The 20,117-nt window shown below is 42.6% G+C and overlaps 2 protein-coding genes across 3 annotated transcripts in view; one reads left to right on the top strand and one right to left on the bottom strand.

The window, feature by feature from the left end:
- LOC115471372 (Fanconi anemia group A protein-like) overlaps positions 1–990 on the top strand; it is a 138,234-nt gene extending 137,244 nt beyond the window's left edge. Inside the window, exon 43 of the mRNA XM_030205070.1 lies at positions 842–990. Within this exon, the coding sequence (XP_030060930.1) occupies positions 842–931 (90 nt within the window). The 3' untranslated portion in view covers positions 932–990. The remainder of the gene's footprint in view (positions 1–841) is intronic.
- Positions 991–3,809: 2,819 nt separating this feature from the next.
- Positions 3,810–20,117, bottom strand: part of LOC115470968 (zinc finger protein 276-like) — a 31,756-nt gene continuing 15,448 nt past the window's right edge. The window contains exons 6-11 of one of the 2 annotated variants that reach the window (XM_030204615.1): positions 14,843–14,926; positions 13,218–13,307; positions 13,057–13,132; positions 6,758–6,875; positions 6,022–6,121; positions 3,810–4,404 (exon numbers count right to left, since the gene is read on the bottom strand). In XM_030204615.1, coding sequence (XP_030060475.1) covers positions 4,119–4,404; positions 6,022–6,121; positions 6,758–6,875; positions 13,057–13,132; positions 13,218–13,307; positions 14,843–14,926 — 754 coding nt within the window. In that variant the 3' untranslated portion in view covers positions 3,810–4,118. The remainder of the gene's footprint in view (positions 4,405–6,021; positions 6,122–6,757; positions 6,876–13,056; positions 13,133–13,217; positions 13,308–14,842; positions 14,927–20,117) is intronic. The other variant, XM_030204616.1, reaches the window with a different exon arrangement.

The raw sequence follows: 20,117 nt of genomic DNA, 5'->3' as shown, positions 1-20,117 counted from the left end.
CTCCACCTGCTGCTGCTAGATGGACACAACACACAAGTCTCTGGATTCATCTGCTGCTAACATGAAGGAACAGTGGTTATTTGTTCTGCCAGAAGGATTTCAGAAGGCCTTTTCTTGTCAGGAGTCCTTCCTAGTAATTAATGAAGACAGAATGGTAATATAACTAGTTACTTTCCTTCTTTTTACCTAAGGAGGCACCTAAAAAGGACCAAGCGGTTTTGTTTGTTTAAGGGACTCAGGAGGGGAAAAGCAGCCTCTCAAGCAACGGTAGCCCATTGGATTAATGACATGATATACTTGGTTTACATTGCTCAGAAGCGTGGGAATCCTCTAGAGTTGCAGACCCATTCTACAAGGGTACAGGTGGTCCTCTGGAGATCTGCAGGGCAGCAACCTGGTCCTCCCTTCACTCCTTTATCTGGAATTATAGGGTGGATATGCAGGCCAGACATGAAGCAACCTTTGGGATGAATGCATTGTAAGGAGGTCTGTACCCTCCCCAATTCCCATGCTGTGGACAGGAGGGACACTGCTATGTGAAACTGGAGGCAGAAGGGAGGTAAATACCCAGGTTCACTAAGTATGTTTCCATCTGCTTTTGCTGATGGTGGTAGTCGGGACCCTTTCTACAGGGGCCAAAATTATTCCATAACTTTATCAGTCTGTATAAGAAAAAAAACCAAACACATTCTCAGGGTGAAGAATGGGTTCTCCCTCAGTGATTTGCCATATGATCCAAGTAGTCCTGTGTATTTTAAACACCCTGCCGTTGTTCACCAGCATGAGCTATTATGAATCAGGCAGTGGATCTCTGGCTTAATTATGTCTTTTTCTCTTCTAGATATTAAGCACCTATGAAGAGTTTGACCCAGAGGTGAAGGCTGCCCTACTGCATTTCTCACCTGTAGATGATGCTCCAGCACTTTTTTAAAGCATGCCATGTTCTCTTACTGAGATGGAAAGGTCCCTTACGTGTGTGGCATGCTCATATAGTGGTTTTCAACCTAAGGACACACCCAGCCCTGTTTGCACAATCTACAAACATAATATACATGAGTGAGATTTGCAGGCACATTTTTCTCATGCATATTCATGGTAGATATCATGAACATCTACCTGCCAGGGTGAGTCCCAAGGAGTGGGTAGAGAAGTCCTGTTCTAGCAACACAGGTACGTTGGTTTTTAGGCAATCTATAATGAACATGTACTGGGCCTTTACTATACACAGATTTCACTCATCTAGACTGGGCAGCTGTGCCTCTAAGACAGATGCTATGAGACGGTATGCTAGAAGTGACCGTTGCAAATAAACGTGGCAGGCTTCAGCCTCTCCTGGAACAGCTCAGAAGTCTGCCTGATAGCAAGCACCTGCACTTTCATTCCCGAGAAAGCTTGTGCAAGTGAAACAGATACCTGTTGGGACCTTTATTTGAAGCGAAGTGCTTGCTTTATATTTATTGATGTTTTGGAAATTCTTTTGCAAACATTTTGCAGATTTCAATGATTTTGTGTATATAAATTAATAAAAAAATACATTGAGGTTTTTTTTTTTTTAATGATCAGTGATAAGAATGGAGTCTTCAGAGCTGCTGGCACTGTGTGACACTGAAGGTGGCATAGCCTTCACTTTTGAGATCTTTTTCCTCCTTAATAATAATTTTTGATATGTTTGATTCTGCCTAGAAGAAATTTTTTCCTTCAGCTTTAGTCTTACCCAGGCTTCTATTGAAATGAGTTTAGTATCAATTGCTGTCACTTTGTGACCTGGCTTGGCAAAATCAGTTTACACAGCTCTCTGGAGTTGGTGAGTTTGTTCCTTTAAAAAAAAAAAGCCCTCTACGATTCTTTTTGGCTTCATACTGGGAAGTTAAGCTCAGCTCTGCGTTTGAAGCTTTTGTTTCTGCAAGTAATTATCTGTTCCTTGGATTTGATCTCTGAAAATTCAAATCTGGTACCTGAACTCCTGGGTCTCTCCCACTCCCTCCCTGCAGCTAAACTCCAAATCCAGTGGGCTGTTTCCTGCTGCATGAGAAATTCCTACAGTTCAAAGTTGACAATTGGGGGGGGGGAGGAGCAGTGTCACTGCTGAATCAGTCCTATGGTCTTCCCATATATTTCCAGACACACACCACTGTCCTCTCTGGATAAGGCAATTCCAGCCTGTGGTAAGATTGATACAGTTCTTTAAATGCTGAAGGGCTGGGAACCTCTTTCAGTAAGGCACTTACACTAGTTAAAATTTGCATTGTTTCACTTATCTACTATATAATTTGTACCTCAACGTTCTATGGCCAGCTGCGTTCGTAACATCAGCAAGCCTCCAGCCTTCCCTCTCGGTCCCGCCCTTGCGTAAAGATGAAATGATGTCAGAGGAGGGCAGAACAGTGAGAGGGAATGGAACACTGGAGGCGAGCTGACGTCAGGATGTTATGAACGCAAGTGAAGGCAACAGAACGCTGGAGGGGAGGGGATGCAAGCCCAACATGCCTGCAGGGAACCCTGGATGGGAGGACAGAATCACGGGACACAGATGGGATGGGATGGGAGGGCAGGGCACAGGACAATCGCAGGACATGGGGAGGACAGAATCTTGGGTCCTGAAAAGTACTTAGCTCAGCAAACAGTCTAGGGCTGAACTCCATTTATCCAGCTGATGCTTTTTTGGCACTAGGGCTGCTGACAGGGTTGTTATAGTAAATATTGTGCACCGGCAAAAAGCAGACCAAACAGCATCACCCATGCAGCGTAAATTGTTACAGGTGGTAAAAAAAAATGTTGCCATCGTAGCAGCTGTAACCGTTTAATTTTTGTTTAGGAGGTGAAGCTATGACAAGTGGTTTGAATTTTCAAGTAAGGTCTGGAACCTGAAACAGCTGTAAGATGTCACAAGCCTGTATCAACTAGCATGCTGACATCATTTCCTCCTTATAGTGTATAGTTTTGTTGAGAAGTATTTTTTAGGGTTTTTTTTTCCCCCTTTTAGACTAAGATACTGTTGCACATACTTCCCTGTTTTGTTTCTCCCTTTATTGCAATTGCTGACAAGATTTTAAAACATGCAAATACAAGCCAAGGGCATTTTTGACACTTGGGTACTTCAGATGTGATGGTGGAAGAATGCTTCCTTACTACATGTCTGCATTTATCCCTGCTTGGGTAACTACATGTCAATCCATACTCTCTTCTAAGGTAAATAGTGCACAGGCCTGTGGCACATTTACAATAACCAACATCCTTTGATGCTGAGGGACTAGTTGGGCTGCAAAATGTTGGTTAACCATGGAGAGGTGAGAATTTACTTAGAACTGATCGTGTAACAAACAGCACACTTACATAGTAGCATAGTAGATGACGACAGAGAACGACCTCTATCCCATCTGGCCAAGATAAACTCATGTGTTACCTGACCTTTTCAGGGCACAGACCGTAGAAGTCTGCCCAGCACTAGCCCCGCCTCCCCCACCCAATCTCCGCTAAGCTTCTGAAGATCCATTCCTTCCGAACAGGATTCCTTTATGGTTTATCCCACACATTTTTGAATTCCGTTACCGTTTTCATCTCCAAGTATCCACCACTCGCTGTGTGAAAAAATGCTTCCTGACATTTTTCTTGAGTCTGCCCCCCTTCAATCTCATTTCATGTCAACTAATTCTACTGCCTTCCCATCTATGGAAAAGGTTCGTTTGCGGATTAATACCTTTCAAATATTTGAACGTCTGTATCATATCACCACTTAGTGGAAGTTTGAATTAAAAATGGGGAAAATAGTCATGGTCTGACCAATAGCAAACTTCTTTAAAATACCAATGCAAACTATGTAAATAATTTATTACAAGCATAATGGTGATGCATTTCTTACATTAAAAAGTGAATTATTCCAAAAGGTGCTAGTTCCATTTCCTTTGCTACTTTTTAGGAAAGTCCAGGCAGGCAAATTGTACACTAAGCCAATTCACTGCAGTTCATCCTTTTCTAAAGAGAAGAGGCTGTGTGGCCAGCAGTTTGCACAAACACAGGCGAAGGGATGGGCTCAGGCCAATGATGTACTTTATACCATGCTGCCCAAATTTCAGACAAACAGCAAAGGAAGTGAGATGGTGGTGCTGCACGTGCAGCCTCTAGCCAGGCTCCTGCTGTGACAGCTGTTCTGCTTTCAGGGCCTGGCCTTCCACACTCGCACAGTCAGGCTCTTTCTGTAACACAGTTTGCTCAGGCGCAAGTGGTTTGTCCATGTTTTGTACCAGTGGATGTACCATAGACATATGAACATTCAGGTTGTGAGCCTTTTCAAAACGTTTCCCGCACTGGTCACAGGCAAATTCCAGCTCTGCCTCAGCTTTGTGTTTGGTCATGTGATATTTGAGAGATGCTCGTTGCCTACACTGGAAACCACAGATTTCACACCTGGAAGACAGGAAAAAATGCACAGCTGTTCTAAGTTGTACTGTATTTATTACTCAAATGATGTCACATGCAGCTTAACTAAGGGCTGAAGCATGTCCTTTATTGCATGCACACAAAATTATTTCATACCATAAATATGTGCTAAGTCTCCCGCTGAGATAAGGAATCGCTGTTTTTCTCACCAATGCAGCAGCAGTGGCAAACACCACCAAAAAAGCAAGCGAGGGGCCACAGCAGCCTTCAGGCATGCGCTGTCAGTTGTGCCAGTCCTCTGCCCACGGATCTTGAAGTTGACTTCAGTGGGGGCACAGGACCAGTAGAGCTGACAGCGCATGCCTGAAGGCTGCTGCACCCCTGCACTTGCTTTTTTTTTTTTTTTCACAGTTGCTGCAGAGGTTGCATGAAAACAGGAGGGAGACGGGATGAAATCAAAGTTGAAGCCGATAGGTTAGTTTCTATTTCCCCTTCAAAACAAAGCAAGAAAATCTATGAACTGCTGCATCCACGCTTTCATTCCTGGTAGGTTTTTTGTTTTTTAATTTACTCTCACTTATATTTTCAAACATGCTAGCTTGTGCAAAATACAGAAGTAGGGACAGCCTAGCACTGTTATATTTGAGCAGAGATTTAGTCTGGTGGGACTAAAGGGAAATGGGACTTGATATACCGCCTTTCTGTGGTATTTTGCAACTACATTCAAAACGGTTTATACAGGTACTTATTTTGTACCTGGGGCAATGGAGGGTTAAGTAACTTGCCCAGAGTCACAAGGAACTGCAGTGGGAATCGAACTCAGTTCCCCAGGATCAAAGTCCGCTGCACTAACCTCTAGGCTACTCCTCCACTCTACTAAAAGGAAAGAAAATTAGAATTACTAATTTCTCCTTTTTTTCACCCGTGGTGTTTGAGGACAGAATTTAGTTCTTTTTTGGTGCTTAGCATTCAGTGGGTACTTTGAACAGGTGTGTCAGGAGCTCAGATCTCAGCTTTTTTTTTTTTTTGCATTTCTTATATCTTTTGCAGTTGCTGTCTTCCCCTTCCCTTATTCTATTCCTTTTCTGTCTAGTGAGCTGTTGGAAACTGCTTTGACTGAATTAAAGGTACTATCTTAAGTACTGTACAAAATTAATTAATTTAAGTTCTGCTCCCTGTGGCACTCTCTTTCAGGTCTCATCTCACCATGGACTTGTTTTACTCAGCTCTGCTATAACTCTCCCATCCACTTACTCAACCACCCACCATTCATAATCCTCTCATCAGCTGAACCACATATTTGTGCAAAACATAGAACACACACTCAACTTGTTTAATACCATGACAGTGATTTTTTTTTTTAAATTCATATTACTAGGAAAAAGATGTCAACGTACACAAGTAGAATACTGCTGAAAGCAAAAACGTAGAGAAGGTAATGTTAGGAGTTAAATTTTGGAACACAATGGCAGTGTTGTTGTCACTGTAGCCAAACTGAGGGAAATTCAGAAGCTGCAGTGCTAGGCAACCTGGTACAGCAACAGGCGACCCCCATATTCAAATGTCTTAGAAATCAGGTGGGTGTTATGCCAAGATCCACCACAAATGCCTCTACATAAGCATCACATGTGACCTGCTACTTACTGAAGGGGCTTTGCTCCCGAGTGACGCATCTGATGCACTGAAAGATGTTTGCGTTGTTTAAAAGTCTGTCCACACTGATCACAGATATAATTCCGTTCCTCTAGAAAGAGATTAACAATCAATATGGCAAGACAGCAATTGTAGATTCTCATTCTACCAATCTATTAAGCACAAAAACCCCTTTTCCACCACAAGGTCAGCGCCATTAGGCAATAACTGTGTTGCAACACAATTCAAAACTAAAGGGGCTGAGGACACACCAGAGTCATTTCAACACATTTATTTATTTGGATTTATTAACCACCTTTATGAAGGATTCATCCAAGGTGCTGCACAGCAGGTACAGTTTAACGTAAAAGGAGAAATTAGATCTTACCTGCTAATTTGCTTTCCTTTAGTCCCTCCGGACCGGACCAGTATTTTCTCAGTCTCCACCTGCTGGTAGGCGAGCACAACCCATCAGTCCAATCCTGGTCCGGTCCGGAGGGACGCTAAGGAACTTACAATTTTGTTCAGTAAAATGACCAAGTATAAACTTAAATACAATGAAGGAGGTAAACTTGAAAACAGTAAACTGAAACCTATTAATAGGATCAAAAATATACACATTTGACAGCACTGAAATTCAAATAACTTAGATATAATACTAATGAAACATCTAATAAACACTCAGAACATTCACATAACGCATATTCAACCTCTACCCCTCCTCCCATCAAATCCCCCTTTCAGTTACCTGTGTGTATAAGCTTGACATGTCGCTGGAGGTAACGGTCAATCATAAACACTTTGTTACAGCCAGGGTGTGGGCAGGGTCTTTCACGCACCTCCTCATGATGTTCCTTGATGTGTTTCTGAAAATAATTTTATAGGTAACCAACGCCAGATTGAATAATCAGTTCAGGATACTGGTTCCTGTATCTTACCCAGTTATCTAAAAGCCCAAGATGTTAAATTATCGTGCAATAAAAGAAAAAAGTTAATGAAATGTATCTAATAAATGGAATAGTAACCAGAGCCTTGTGCTGGACCCATCCTTATGGACCCTTCCCATACCAGCAGATTGTAAATCACAGGATAGCAACACTACAGGCCAATTCATGTCTCTTGGGGCTGCTCATAGTTCCAGACGTAGCCTAATGGACATCCAAACATAGAAGATATAACAGATAAGGACCAGCTGCCTCACCCAGTCTGCTCAGTTAACATCACACCTCCTTTCCCTTACTGCCACCCTCTCTGCATCCAGAGAGGAATGGCCAGCTGGAGAAAGGATGGTTAGGGTGGTGGACTTTGGTCCTGGGGAACTGAGGAACTGAGTTCGATTCCCACTTCAGGCACAGGCAGCTCCTTGTGACTCTGGGCAAGTCGCTTAACCCTCCATTGCCCCATGTAAGCCGCATTGAGCCTGCCATGAGTGGGAAAGCGCAGGGTACAAATGTAACAAAAATAAAATAGATACTATTGGAAATTCTACGTGCAGGACGTCAGACTCACAGAAGCAGAAGCCTGCGCGGCCACATTGGTGATCTGCAAGGGCCGACTTCTACATGGAATGTTGCTAGTGGAATAGCAACATTCCATGTAGAATCTCAAATAGTAGCAACAGTGGAGGAGTGGCCTAGTGGTTAGGGTGGTGGACTTTGGTCCTGAGGAACTGAGTTCAATTCCCGGCACAGGCAGCTCCTTGTGACTCTGGGCAAGTCGCTTAACCCTCCATTGCCCCATGTAAGCCGCATTGAGCCTGCCATGAGTGGGAAAGCGCAGGGTACAAATGTAACAAAAATAAAATTGATACTATTGGAGATTCTACATGGAATGTTGCTACTATTGGAGATTCTACATGGAATGTTGCTATTCCACTAGCAACATTCCATGTAGAAGGCTGCGCAGGCTTCTGTTTCTGTGAGTCTGACGTCCTGCACGTACGTGCAGGACGTCAGACTCACAGAAGCCGAAGCCTGCGCGGCCACATTGGTGATCTGCAAGGGCCGACTTCTACATGGAATGTTGCTAGTGGAATAGCAACATTCCATGTAGAATCTCAAATAGTAGCAACAGTGGAGGAGTGGCCTAGTGGTTAGGGTGGTGGACTTTGGTCCTGAGGAACTGAGTTCAATTCCCGGCACAGGCAGCTCCTTGTGACTCTGGGCAAGTCGCTTAACCCTCCATTGCCCCATGTAAGCCGCATTGAGCCTGCCATGAGTGGGAAAGCGCAGGGTACAAATGTAACAAAAATAAAATTGATACTATTGGAGATTCTACATGGAATGTTGCTACTATTGGAGATTCTACATGGAATGTTGCTATTCCACTAGCAACATTCCATGTAGAAGGCTGCGCAGGCTTCTGTTTCTGTGAGTCTGACGTCCTGCACGTACGTGCAGGACGTCAGACTCACAGAAGCCGAAGCCTGCGCGGCCACATTGGTGATCTGCAAGGGCCGACTTCTACATGGAATGTTGCTAGTGGAATAGCAACATTCCATGTAGAATCTCAAATAGTAGCAACAGTGGAGGAGTGGCCTAGTGGTCAGGGTGGTGGACTTTGGTCCTGAGGAACTGAGTTCAATTCCCGGCACAGGCAGCTCCTTGTGACTCTGGGCAAGTCGCTTAACCCTCCATTGCCCCATGTAAGCCGCATTGAGCCTGCCATGAGTGGGAAAGCGCAGGGTACAAATGTAACAAAAATAAAATAGATACTATTGGAGATTCTACATGGAATGTTGCTACTATTGGAGATTCTACATGGAATGTTGCTATTCCACTAGCAACATTCCATGTAGAAGGCTGCGCAGGCTTCTGTTTCTGTGAGTCTGACGTCCTGCACGTACGTGCAGGACGTCAGACTCACAGAAGCAGAAGCCTGCGCGGCCACATTGGTGATCTGCAAGGGCTGACTTCTAGTGGAATAGCAACATTCCATGTAGAATCTCAAATAGTAGCAACAGTGGAGGAGTGGCCTAGTGGTTAGGGTGGTGGACTTTGGTCCTGAGGAACTGAGTTCAATTCCCGGCACAGGCAGCTCCTTGTGACTCTGGGCAAGTCGCTTAACCCTCCATTGCCGCATTGAGCCTGCCATGAGTGGGAAAGCGCGGGGTACAAATGTAAAAAAAAAAAAAATAATAAAATAAAATCTCTGTATAAGTCTCTGGTGGGACCTCATTTAAAGGACTGTATATCTTATTGAAAGTGCAGTCTCCAGAATTATACAAACAGGATGGAGTCAGTCCAGAGCGGGGGGCTACCAAAATGGTCAGTGGTCTTCATCAAAAATCATACAGGGATAGACTTAAAGATCTAAATATGTATTCTTTGGAAAAAAAGGCGGCAGAGGGAAGATGTATCTAAAATATCTCAGTGGTTTAAAATGCACAGGAGGAGAGACTCTTTCAACTGAAAGCAAGCTCTGGAATGGAGGCAGGGGGAGGCTTAGGATGAAGGTGAAAGGGGATAGACTCGGAAGTAACCTGAGGAAATACTTCTTCACAGAAAGGGTGCTGGATGTGTTGAACGACCTTCCAATGGAGGTGGTGCATGTGAGCACTATGTGAATTCAAGAAAGTATGGATCTCAAAGGGAGGAGGGATAATAGAGATTAATAGTTGGGTAGACTGGATAGGTTGTATGGTCTTTATCTGTTATTATTTTCTCTGTTTCTGTGTCCTTCCTTCTATCTATCTTAATATGTACTGATAGTCTTTCTATCCTCCAGATCAGTACACACATTAAAGACAGGAATGTTCCCCCCATTAAAATCGTAATTCCCCTTAGTTTACTTGAGAAGGAACTATACAAATCTCTACACCACCATCTTTGTTTTAATGTTTCTCGGGGGGGTAAATGGGTTTCTTGAACTAGTACTATGTCAGTATGCAGCAAATCTTAGTTTTGTTAATTTAACCGGATTATTAATCCCATAACAGTGATCTCAGTAATGCAATGCTTATAAACTTATGTATATATAAGGATACAATACAGGTACTTAGTACATAAGTACATAAGTAGTGCCATACTGGGAAAGACCAAAGGTCCATCTAGCCCAGCATCCTGTCACCGACAGTGGCCAATCCAGGTCAAGGGCACCTGGCACGCTCCCCAAACGTAAAAACATTCCAGACAAGTCTACAGTTACCAGACAAACTAGTTCAATGCAGATTACAGCAAGAGATTAGACATAACTTGGATTTACATAAACAAATATTATACAATTCAATTTATTTTTCTAGAAATTTCTTAAACAGGTGGGTTTTTATGTCTTTTCTGCATATAGCTAGTTTCTAACTGAATATCTAAAGGTAAGGAGTTGCAAAATAATGCAGTTTATTAAGCAAGCAATGAATTAATAAACCTTTTGTATGTCCTCCCTTCTTATTCAGAGTATGAAAAGTTTTTTCTAGGATCCCCAGCTTTCCATTTACCTGCAGGTTAGCTGTGATATTATAATAAGATGTTTAGAGTCTTATACCAAGGTAGGCCTGACAGGAATCAAGCACAGCATTCCAAAGTACTTTCTCTGTACAACAGTTTAAGGTCTGACAGAGAGATGTGGTAGATGTATTAGTCCACTTTTAAAGGTAATCAACAGAAATAAAATGATACCTTTTTTATTGGACTAACTTAATACATTTTTTGATTAGCTTTCGAAGGTTGCCCTTTTTCATCAGATCGGAAATAAGCATTACCTCCCGCACCAGATCATGAACTCTAAGGACTAGGATTTTTCCTTCTCTCGTCGGCTCCTTCAGCAGCTGCTCCAGAAAGCTGTCCTTGATTTCATCAGGGAATTTTACCTCCCTAGCGTGCCCCAATGTTACATTTACCCAGTCAATTATCGGGGTAATTGAAATCATCCATTATTATTGTGTTGCCCAGTTTGTTTGTGTCCCTAATTTCCTTTAACATTTCTGCATTCGTGTCTTCATCCTGCAGAATTTTCAATCTATTTGATTCAAGGCTCTCCTTGATATACAATGCTACCCCTCCACCAATTCGATCCACCCTATCACTACGATATAATTTGTACCCCGGTATGACAGTGTCCCACTGGTTATCCTCCTTCCACCAGGTCTCAGAGATGACTATTATATCTAATTTTTCATTTAGTGCAATATATTCTAACTCTCCCATCTTATTTCTTAGGCTCCTGGCATTCACATATAGACATTACAAACTATGTTTGTTGTTCCTATTTACACCATGCTTAGTACTTGACAATATTAATTTGCAATCTTTTGTCTGATATTTATTTTTATTTAAGGACACCTGATCTACTACGGTCTCTTTTGCAACTTCACTATCAGGATACCCTATCTTCTGTGTTTTGGTGATATCTTTGAAAGATACCTTATCCCGAACCATGCGCTTTTGAGCGACGTCGGCCTTCCCACCGTTTCTAGTTTAAAAGCTGCTCTATCTCCTTTTTAAATACCGATGCCAGCAGCCTGGTCCCACCCAGGTTAAGGTGGAGCCCATCCTTTTGGAATAGGCTCCCCCTTCCCCAGAACGTTGCCCAGTTCCTAACAAATCTAAAACCCTCCTCCCTGCACCATCGTCTCATCCACGCATTGAGACTCCGGAGCTCTGTCTGTCTCTTGGGCCCTGTGTGTGAAACGGGTAGCGTTTCAGAAAATGCTACCCTAGAGATTCTGGATTTGAGCTTTCTATCTAAGAGCCTAAATTTGGCTTCCAGAACCTCTCTCCCACATTTTCCTATGTCATTGGTACCCACATGTACCAAGACAGCCGGCTCCTCCCCAGCACTATCTAGAATCCTATCTAGGTAACACGTGAGGTCCGCCACCTTTGCACCAGGCAGGCAAGTCACCCGGCTATCTATATGCCTAATGATCGAATCACCAACTACAACAGCTGTCCTAACCCTTCCCTCCCGGCCAGCACTTGGAGACATAATATCCTCAGTGCAAAAGGATAGTACATCCCCTGGTGGGCAGGTCCTGGCTACAGGAGTACTTCCTACTTCACCAGGGTGATGCTCTCCTTCTAGGAGACCTCCCTCCTCCAAGGTAGCACAGGGGCTACAAGACTGGAGGTGGGACTTCTCTACAACATCCCTGTAGGTCTCCTCTATTCACCTCTCTGTCTCCCTCAGCTCCACCAAATCTGCTACTCTAGCCTCAAGAGAACGGACACATTCTCTGAGAGCTAGGAGCTCTTTGCATTGGGCACACACATATGACATCTCACCAACTGGGATATAATCATACATGTGACACTCAATGCAAAAGACTGGATAGCACCCCTCTCACTGCTGGACTGATAGCACCCCTCTCACTGCTGGACTGCTGACTCCATCTTAGTGTTTTTGAGTTTTTCAATAATTTAAAACTTGCTACAGTATTAAGGATATTAGCCTAATAAAAATGTCTTTTAGTTTATATAGTATATTGTATGATTTATCTAGTGTTTCCTTCTTAGATGGTAATGAAATGCATTTAAAACTCTGTAAGGGCACTCCTTGCTTGTTACCCTAATTACGGATGGGTGGAACCTTGCATTACGTAGCTATAGTTTGGGTTCCTCTTTCTTACATGAGGTCATAGGTTTGCATCAGCACTGTTCTTAGCAGCCCACCCACCCCTGACGACCCAATCTGACTCAACACCTCCGCAGTTCCTCCCCCCCAGCAAAGTAGCTGACCCACTCCCTCCACCCCCCCCCCACCCCGAAAATCCATGGGCCACTGACATATACACTGCAACCACCACCTAACGTTTTAAAAATACATCCCTGATAGTATCTCTCCCCAAGACCCACCCTACTTAGGCAAAGACTGGGCATGCAGAAGTGATGCCAATTCACTCCTTCTTCTGGCACTGCCATAATCCAAAATGGCGGCACCTGATTTCTAGTGGTGAACTGTGACACATCACTAGGGGGTCCGTCTACCAAATAAAGCCTTTCTTTCTTGAAGAGCAGACGTGCAATTTCTGGCTTGATGCTTCTATTACAAAAATACACAGGAAGAAGCTAAATGTACAAGAGAGGTAAACAGAACAAAGTTTCCTGGTCTTACCTTCATCCCATCTGCCCCTCGGTATACAGCGGTGCATCCTTGGTAAGGGCACTTGTAAATTGTTGGCAATTCCTCTCTGGAATGGAAACATAAAGCGCATGTATAGAGCTCTTAAAGGACCAGCATCCACACTCACTACGACTGACACCGGACTTACCTACCTTTCAGATTTTATCTTCTTCTTCCAGCCTGGTTTTGGTCCTGGCTTCTTTTTTACTTTGGGGTTCTCATTCTTTTTGCTGGATATCCTACTGTGATTTTAAAAAGCACTCTGTAAGTTCTGAGGGAACTGAATTTAAGCACAGAGTGATTTTACAGTCGCTGCTACACCTTCTTGGAAAGTCTAAGAAGAGGTTTCTCTGCAGAATGTCCACAACTTGTGGATACAAGTTTAGCAATTAAGACTGACCACACCGTTCATTGTTAACTGCTATGTACAACTCAGTGCAGCTCATCTGAACTGACAAGTCTCTGAAAACACACTGCAGCATTTCATGCCATGGTACATGGTACTGCATGGATAATCAAAACCCTATCTTCCTTCATACCTTGCAAATTTCATTACATACAGTTCCTCACAAACTTGCATTCAATCATCCTTTTAACAGGGGATTGCACACCCAGTATCAATGCGAGGGAAACCTTCCCACAGCCCAACCCCAAGGCCATCTTTACTGTGGTCTCAAGTAGGTACAAAATTCAGTGCTCAATCTTAAACACTTGAGATGTAGGGTCAGTGCAAGTTACTGGTACACATAAGGTGTGATATTAAGCTTTGGAACGCTTTACCAAGATCCATCCGAACTATGAACGACTATTTACCCTTCAGAAAAATGTTGAAAACCTCTCTCTTCAAGCAAGCTTACCCAAATGACCCGACCTAACCATATAAGCCCACCCACATGACTCCTGTTCTGATGATGATATCTTAGACCATATCTCCCAATTGTCCTTCATGCTTGTCCCCTAGTCCTTCTTCACCATCTTCCCTACACCATACACCCCCCCCCCATTCCCTTTTCTTTTACTTACACTTTCTTTGTTGCACCTTTCTGTATTCAATTCATATATTCTTAAGGCATTTACTATGTTTACTATAGTCTGTAATATTTCTCCTTACAAGAACTTTGTAATTCTATTTACTATGTAAGCCGCATTGAACCTGCTACGTGTGGGAAAGCGTGGAGGTAAAAATGTAATAAATAAATTGACAATATTTGCTAAACAATGAGTTATTTACGGCTAGTGTTTGCAAAGGGATATACATACTGGAACTGCCCAAACACCCAAAGTGTCATAATAGGGGTGGAAGTAAAGATAATGGTTTCAAAGCATAGGTAAAAAGGAAACACCAAAACAGGTGGGTTTTCAGGACTGTCACAGTTAATACGTATAAGGTACATTTCCATACAGTGGATCTCTAATGTATGCAAATCTATTTCATGCATATCCATTGTAGGTAACCTGAAAACCTGCGTGGCTAGGCATACCTCCAGGAGAAAGTGGAAAAGAAAGGACCAATCAGCACAGGTACTACATGTGCCAGGTCATCATCAAAAGAGCACATTATCGCTGGTACAGGAAACTTGCACTGAGGCGGTAAAACTGGCCTTCTCCTTTTCTAGTCAGTAAAAATATGAACCCTATTCCCAATCTCCAACCACTCAGCAGGTGTAGGGTAGGAGTTTCACTGGAGCAGTTTAACAGTTTTAATTAGCTGTATGTGCCCCATTTCGGTGCCTTCCCAACTGGAGAAAAAAAAGAAATTATGGTAGTCAAACCGTACTTCCTGTCAAGAAACGGCTGGAAGAAGTCATCCGAAAACTCAGCAACACTCTTATCTTGCTGTTCCTCTTCAATCACAAAATCTCTGAGAAAGAAAGACGAGATATTCTTTACCTTTCTGGCACGATGTGTGACAAAAAGCCATCTCTAACCCTATGAGGTGACACTGGCAGTGTGGGGGGAAAACATTTTTCCCCCGACTGTGGTACAGCAGCAGGCCTGTCCCATCCTGCTAGAAACTCTTACAGTACAAACGAGCACCAAAATAACTCTGAAACAATAACACAATTAAAATAACACAATTAAAATAACAATAACATTAGGAATAAGTTTGTATCCAACCACCTGTAACAGAAAACAGTATAAACACTACAATTTTATTCCATTTTTATTCCCATACTTCACCATACCAGAACATTTTGTCCAACTCTCCGATGTGTCTCAAATTAATTACAAAAACATACAACCAGCAAATCAACAACCCTCATGATGAACAAAATCAACATCTAACCCCCCTCTTTCTATCTACCTCCTCCCCCCCCCCCCCACTCTTGACCAGCCCTTGCCTTAAATTCTTTGCCCCTTTAACAAAAAAAAGCCAGAAAGAGCCTGAACTCTTAGAGCCCCTCCCAACACAACTATAAGATCTCAATTAATCTAACTCCACAAGCAACCGAAATAAAGGTTATTAACCCACCCACCCACCCACCTCTCCACCCTACCAACCCATAACCCTGATAATCTTCTACCTATAGGAAGTCTAACTTCCCCCATTAAAGTACCCGAAGTCATTTTCCCCAATATATTCAAAATTTGACTTTGAGCTTGTAGTGACATCACTGATATAGAGAGAGATGCAGTCTAGAACTTGTCAGTATGCTTATGCTAAAGCAACTGTACATATGGTATCTGGAAAAAACAGTTTCAAAATACTTTGTAAATGTTTAAACATTTAGTAGGTTTTTTTCCTTCGTTAATCCTAATTTGTGTTCAAAAAGTGTCCTCCTTCAACTTTACATTAACGAAGTCTTCAACACCAATGAGCTGTTGGATCAATGAATTCTGGGGTTTTATTAAGAACTCAACTGTTTGCGAGGTCGATACACTGAAGCTCCATCCTGTTGAAAACTAAAGTACTCAGAAATGTCTCCAATTTCAAGCAGAAGTTTTTGCTGGACATTTTTGGGTTATTTGGACACCATGTAAAATAGTTAAAGCTGCAAAACCCCTTACGGCTTGCTTCAAAATTAGGGCAGTCAGAAAATTAGAAATCTTGAATTAGAGGCACTGAAGAAACACAGGTCAGTGCCACCACAATGATTATCCTCCCCACAGTCTTCTTGGATGGGCCCTGAACTGGTCTAGCAGGAGGAAAGGAAATTATCAGGTAATCAAATTTCATCTTCATTTTCATCCTGTTGGACCTGTCCAGAACAATGGGATGTACAAAGCTCTGTCCCTCAGGGAAGGAGGGAAACAAGGCTCCCTCTACCACTGCTCTGTCAAAGAAGCTATCCTACCTGGCTAAAACATCAAACTAACAGTGCTTCACAAAGGACTGTAGCAATGACCATGTTGCTGCCTTGCAGATATCTTCTGGAGCAACCACCCAGTCCTCCATCCAGGAAATCATCTGAGCTCTTATGGAATTGAGCTCAAAGCCCCTCTGAAACCACTTTCGGATATATGCTGCTTCAATTGATGCTTTAATCCAAGGAACCAAGGAGAACGTAATAGCAGCTTCAATCTTGTGTGATCCTGCAAACAGGACAGAGACTGTCCAACTGCCTGTAGACATTTTTCACATCAAGACAGACTAACAGGACTCTGAAAATGTCCACCTTATGCAGTGCTCAATCTAGCATTTTTAAAACTATCCAAACGAGCATCAGAAAAGAAATTGCTCAATTCGCATGGAAGGAGAAACCATCTTCCGTAGAAAGGAACCAACTGAATTGTAACCGAGTCAGTCACAAAGACCAAATAAGGATCCCTGCAAAAGAAAACCTACAACTCATACACACATTGCCAAACAGACAGTCACCAAGAAGATGTCTGATGTAGTGTATCTAGATTTTCAGAAAGCTTTTGACAAAGTTCCTCATGCATCTTGTTCTGTTAGGAAATACTTCACCACTGCTTCCTTTCCCTACTGGTCACCAGATTGGACTACTGTAACATCGCTTGTTTAGGTTGTAGCCAGGCTAATGTCAAACATCTCCAGTCCCTCCAAAACACTGCTATCCGCCTTCTCTGTCGCGCCTGTAAGTTTGATCACGTTATCCCCTTGCTGCAGAAATACCACTGGCTCCCCATGGAACAACGTATTATTCACAAACTACACAATCTGACTTTCAAGGCTCTTAAAGTGGGTGTCCCTTCTTATCTCTCTAATCTCACTGTGCCTTATTCTCCTTCTCATCTACTTCGCCACATTGTTACTCAGGGGAATGGAGGGTTAAGTGACTTGACCAGAGTCACAAGGAGCTGCAGTGGGAATCGAACTCAGTTCCCCAGGATCAAAGTCTGCTGCACTAACCACTAGGCTACTCCTCCACTCCTGTACGGTCCATCCAGTCTGCCCAAAAAGATACTTTATATGTATACCCGAGTTTGATTTGTCCTTGCCTTTCTCAGGGCACAGACCGTAGAAGTCTGCCCAGTACTGTACTGTTCCTGTACTAAGTTCTGAAGCAACCATTGCAGCCCCTTAAAATTTACACTCCAGCCCATCCCTATCTATTCAGTCACAATCAGGGCATAGACCGAAGAAGTTTGCCCAGCTCCCATTTTGTTTCCCAATTACCGGTGTCGCCACCCAATCTCCGCTAAGATTCTGCGGAACCATTCCTTCAAACAGGATTCCTTTGTGTTTATCCCACGCATATCTGAATTCCATTACCGTTTTCATCTCCACCACCTCCCGTGGGAGGGCATTCCACATATCCACCAACCTCTCTCCGTGAAAAAATACTTCCTGACATTAGTCCTGAGTCTGCCCCCCTTCAACCTCAATTCATGTCTTCTAGTTCTACCACTTTCCCGTCTCCAGAAAAGGTTCATTTGCGAATTAATACCTTTCAAATATTTGAACGTCTGTATCATGTCATCCGTTTCTCCTTTCCTCCAAGGTATACATGTTCAGGCCGGCAAGTCTCTCCTCGTACCGTTTGCAACGCAAATCCCATATTATTTTTGTAGCTTTTCTTTGCACCGCTTCCAGTCTTTGTACATCTTTAGCAAGATACAGTGTTTGATGTACTCTGGGTTGCAAGTAAAAGTCCAAGTCCAACATTTTGCAATTTTGGAGTCAGCAACCCAGAGTACATCAAACACCTTCTTACCTTAAAGATTTGGCTCACCTTCTACGATTCTACAAGACATTGAACCTCTTGATAAGCCAGTTACACATGTATCATTAGATGTAGTGTCGCTTTACACAAGCATTCCACATGATAATGCATGTGATTTAGTGAGCACTCATCTTCAACAGCTCGAAATTTCCCTTGAAAAAATTACTCTTCTGAATGACTTTACAGACATCATAATAAGGAAGAACTATTTTGAGTTTGAAGAAAAATAGCGATGGGAGCCACGGTTGCACTGACCATCACGTGCCTTTACATAACGGATTGAGAGAAAGTTTTTGTATTCGTCGAGATTTATTTTTATCATCACACTATGGAAACGTTTTATTGACGATGTAATTCTGATCTGGACTAGCAATCAAATGGTACATAGGGAACACTAATAGGCGTATTAAGCAAAGGATTGGAGAGCATTTAAGTAATCTTAGAAACAGCAAGCACGAGGCACCGCTCGTGGATCACTGGCTGCAAGCACAACATGATATTAAAGATCTCAAGGTTGTTGTACTTTCACAAATCCAATTAACTATGGGGGGGGGGGGGGGGGGGGGAGGGGTGATGTTTCTCGTATTCTACTTAGAAAAGAACAGGAGTTCATTTACTGATGGTGAACAGTGGCCCCTAGTGGCCTTAACAGAGAAATCGAGTGGCAAGCACTTATCTAATTGTTTTTTTCCCCGCTGTTGAAGAAACAGCTGGCAACCCATATATAATCTGCGCATGTGTGGGCGTTCTTTAGCAGATTTTGGACCGGGATGGGTGTTATTCCTCTCTGGTTATGCTGAACAGCAAGTAACAAAGCATAATTATTGTTGAATTTTTGAATATTGTCTTTTTTTTAAGCATTTTACTTTTTGTTTTTCATTTCTCATATGTTGTATGAGGTTTGTTTTTTTACACTGCATATATCAGTTTTCACAGATCAGTTTCCCTGAGGATGCCATTATGCTGGCGAAACATGGCCCATGTAGGGAACTAAGAACTTGGAATACCGATCTTTCACTAAACAAATTTTGCACAGACTGAGATTTAAAAAGTACTAGAGTGATCAGGAATTTACATCAAAATAAGTTTGGACTTGCACAGACTCTACCTAAGCTAAGTAGTTGACATATTTTTAATCAGCAATATATTATCATTTGGATAAACGATATTGTCCTTTTCAGTATTTTGTTTAGGATGGAGGCAGGGTGTGCAATGATGTGAGTTAATGGTGTACATATATACATCTTGAACTGCCTGGTCACTATAATACACCAAAAAAACTGAGCACAAACCAATATTATACACACAAGATTTTTATTTTATTTTTTATTTATGTTTTTTTCTTTCAAAAACTGTAATAGTCCATTAAATTTTAAACTGCCAGACCCTTGACCATTCTTCTAACGTTCAGAGATCCCTTCTCAACGTTTCTACTCCCTCCAGGGTATCCACTCTATTGGCTATTTTTGTGTCATCCGCAAAAAGGCACACCTTTGCTTCCAACCCTTCAGAAATAAGTCTCTCACAAATATATTAAACAGAACATGCCCCAGCACCGACCCCTGAGGAACTCCACTGCTCACCTTCCTTTCCTCCAAGCGGATTCCATTTACCACCACCCTCTGTCACCTGTCGGTCAACCAGTTTCGTATCCAGTTCACCACTTTCGGTCCTAAGTTCAACCCTTTCAGCTTATTCACGAGTCTTCTGTGGGGGACCGTATCAAAGGCTTTGCTGAAGGCCAAGTAGATTATTACTGCACGTGCTCTCAGTTTTATGTTTCGTCCTTGCTTCTTGCTTTCCTGTTCCCATTGCAGTTCCTTTTCACTTTCTGCCATTAGTTTTTCGACTTTGTATTGGAAACTGTTTCGATGGAATCTCCCTTAGGCGGTATATCAAGTATTAATAAACTGCTTTCTCAAC

Source organism: Microcaecilia unicolor, chromosome 5 (assembly GCF_901765095.1).
Source record: "Microcaecilia unicolor chromosome 5, aMicUni1.1, whole genome shotgun sequence".
Lineage (NCBI taxonomy): Eukaryota > Metazoa > Chordata > Amphibia > Gymnophiona > Siphonopidae > Microcaecilia > Microcaecilia unicolor.
Note: the sequence above shows the minus strand (reverse complement) of the source record. Positions and strands in the feature narration are given on the sequence as shown.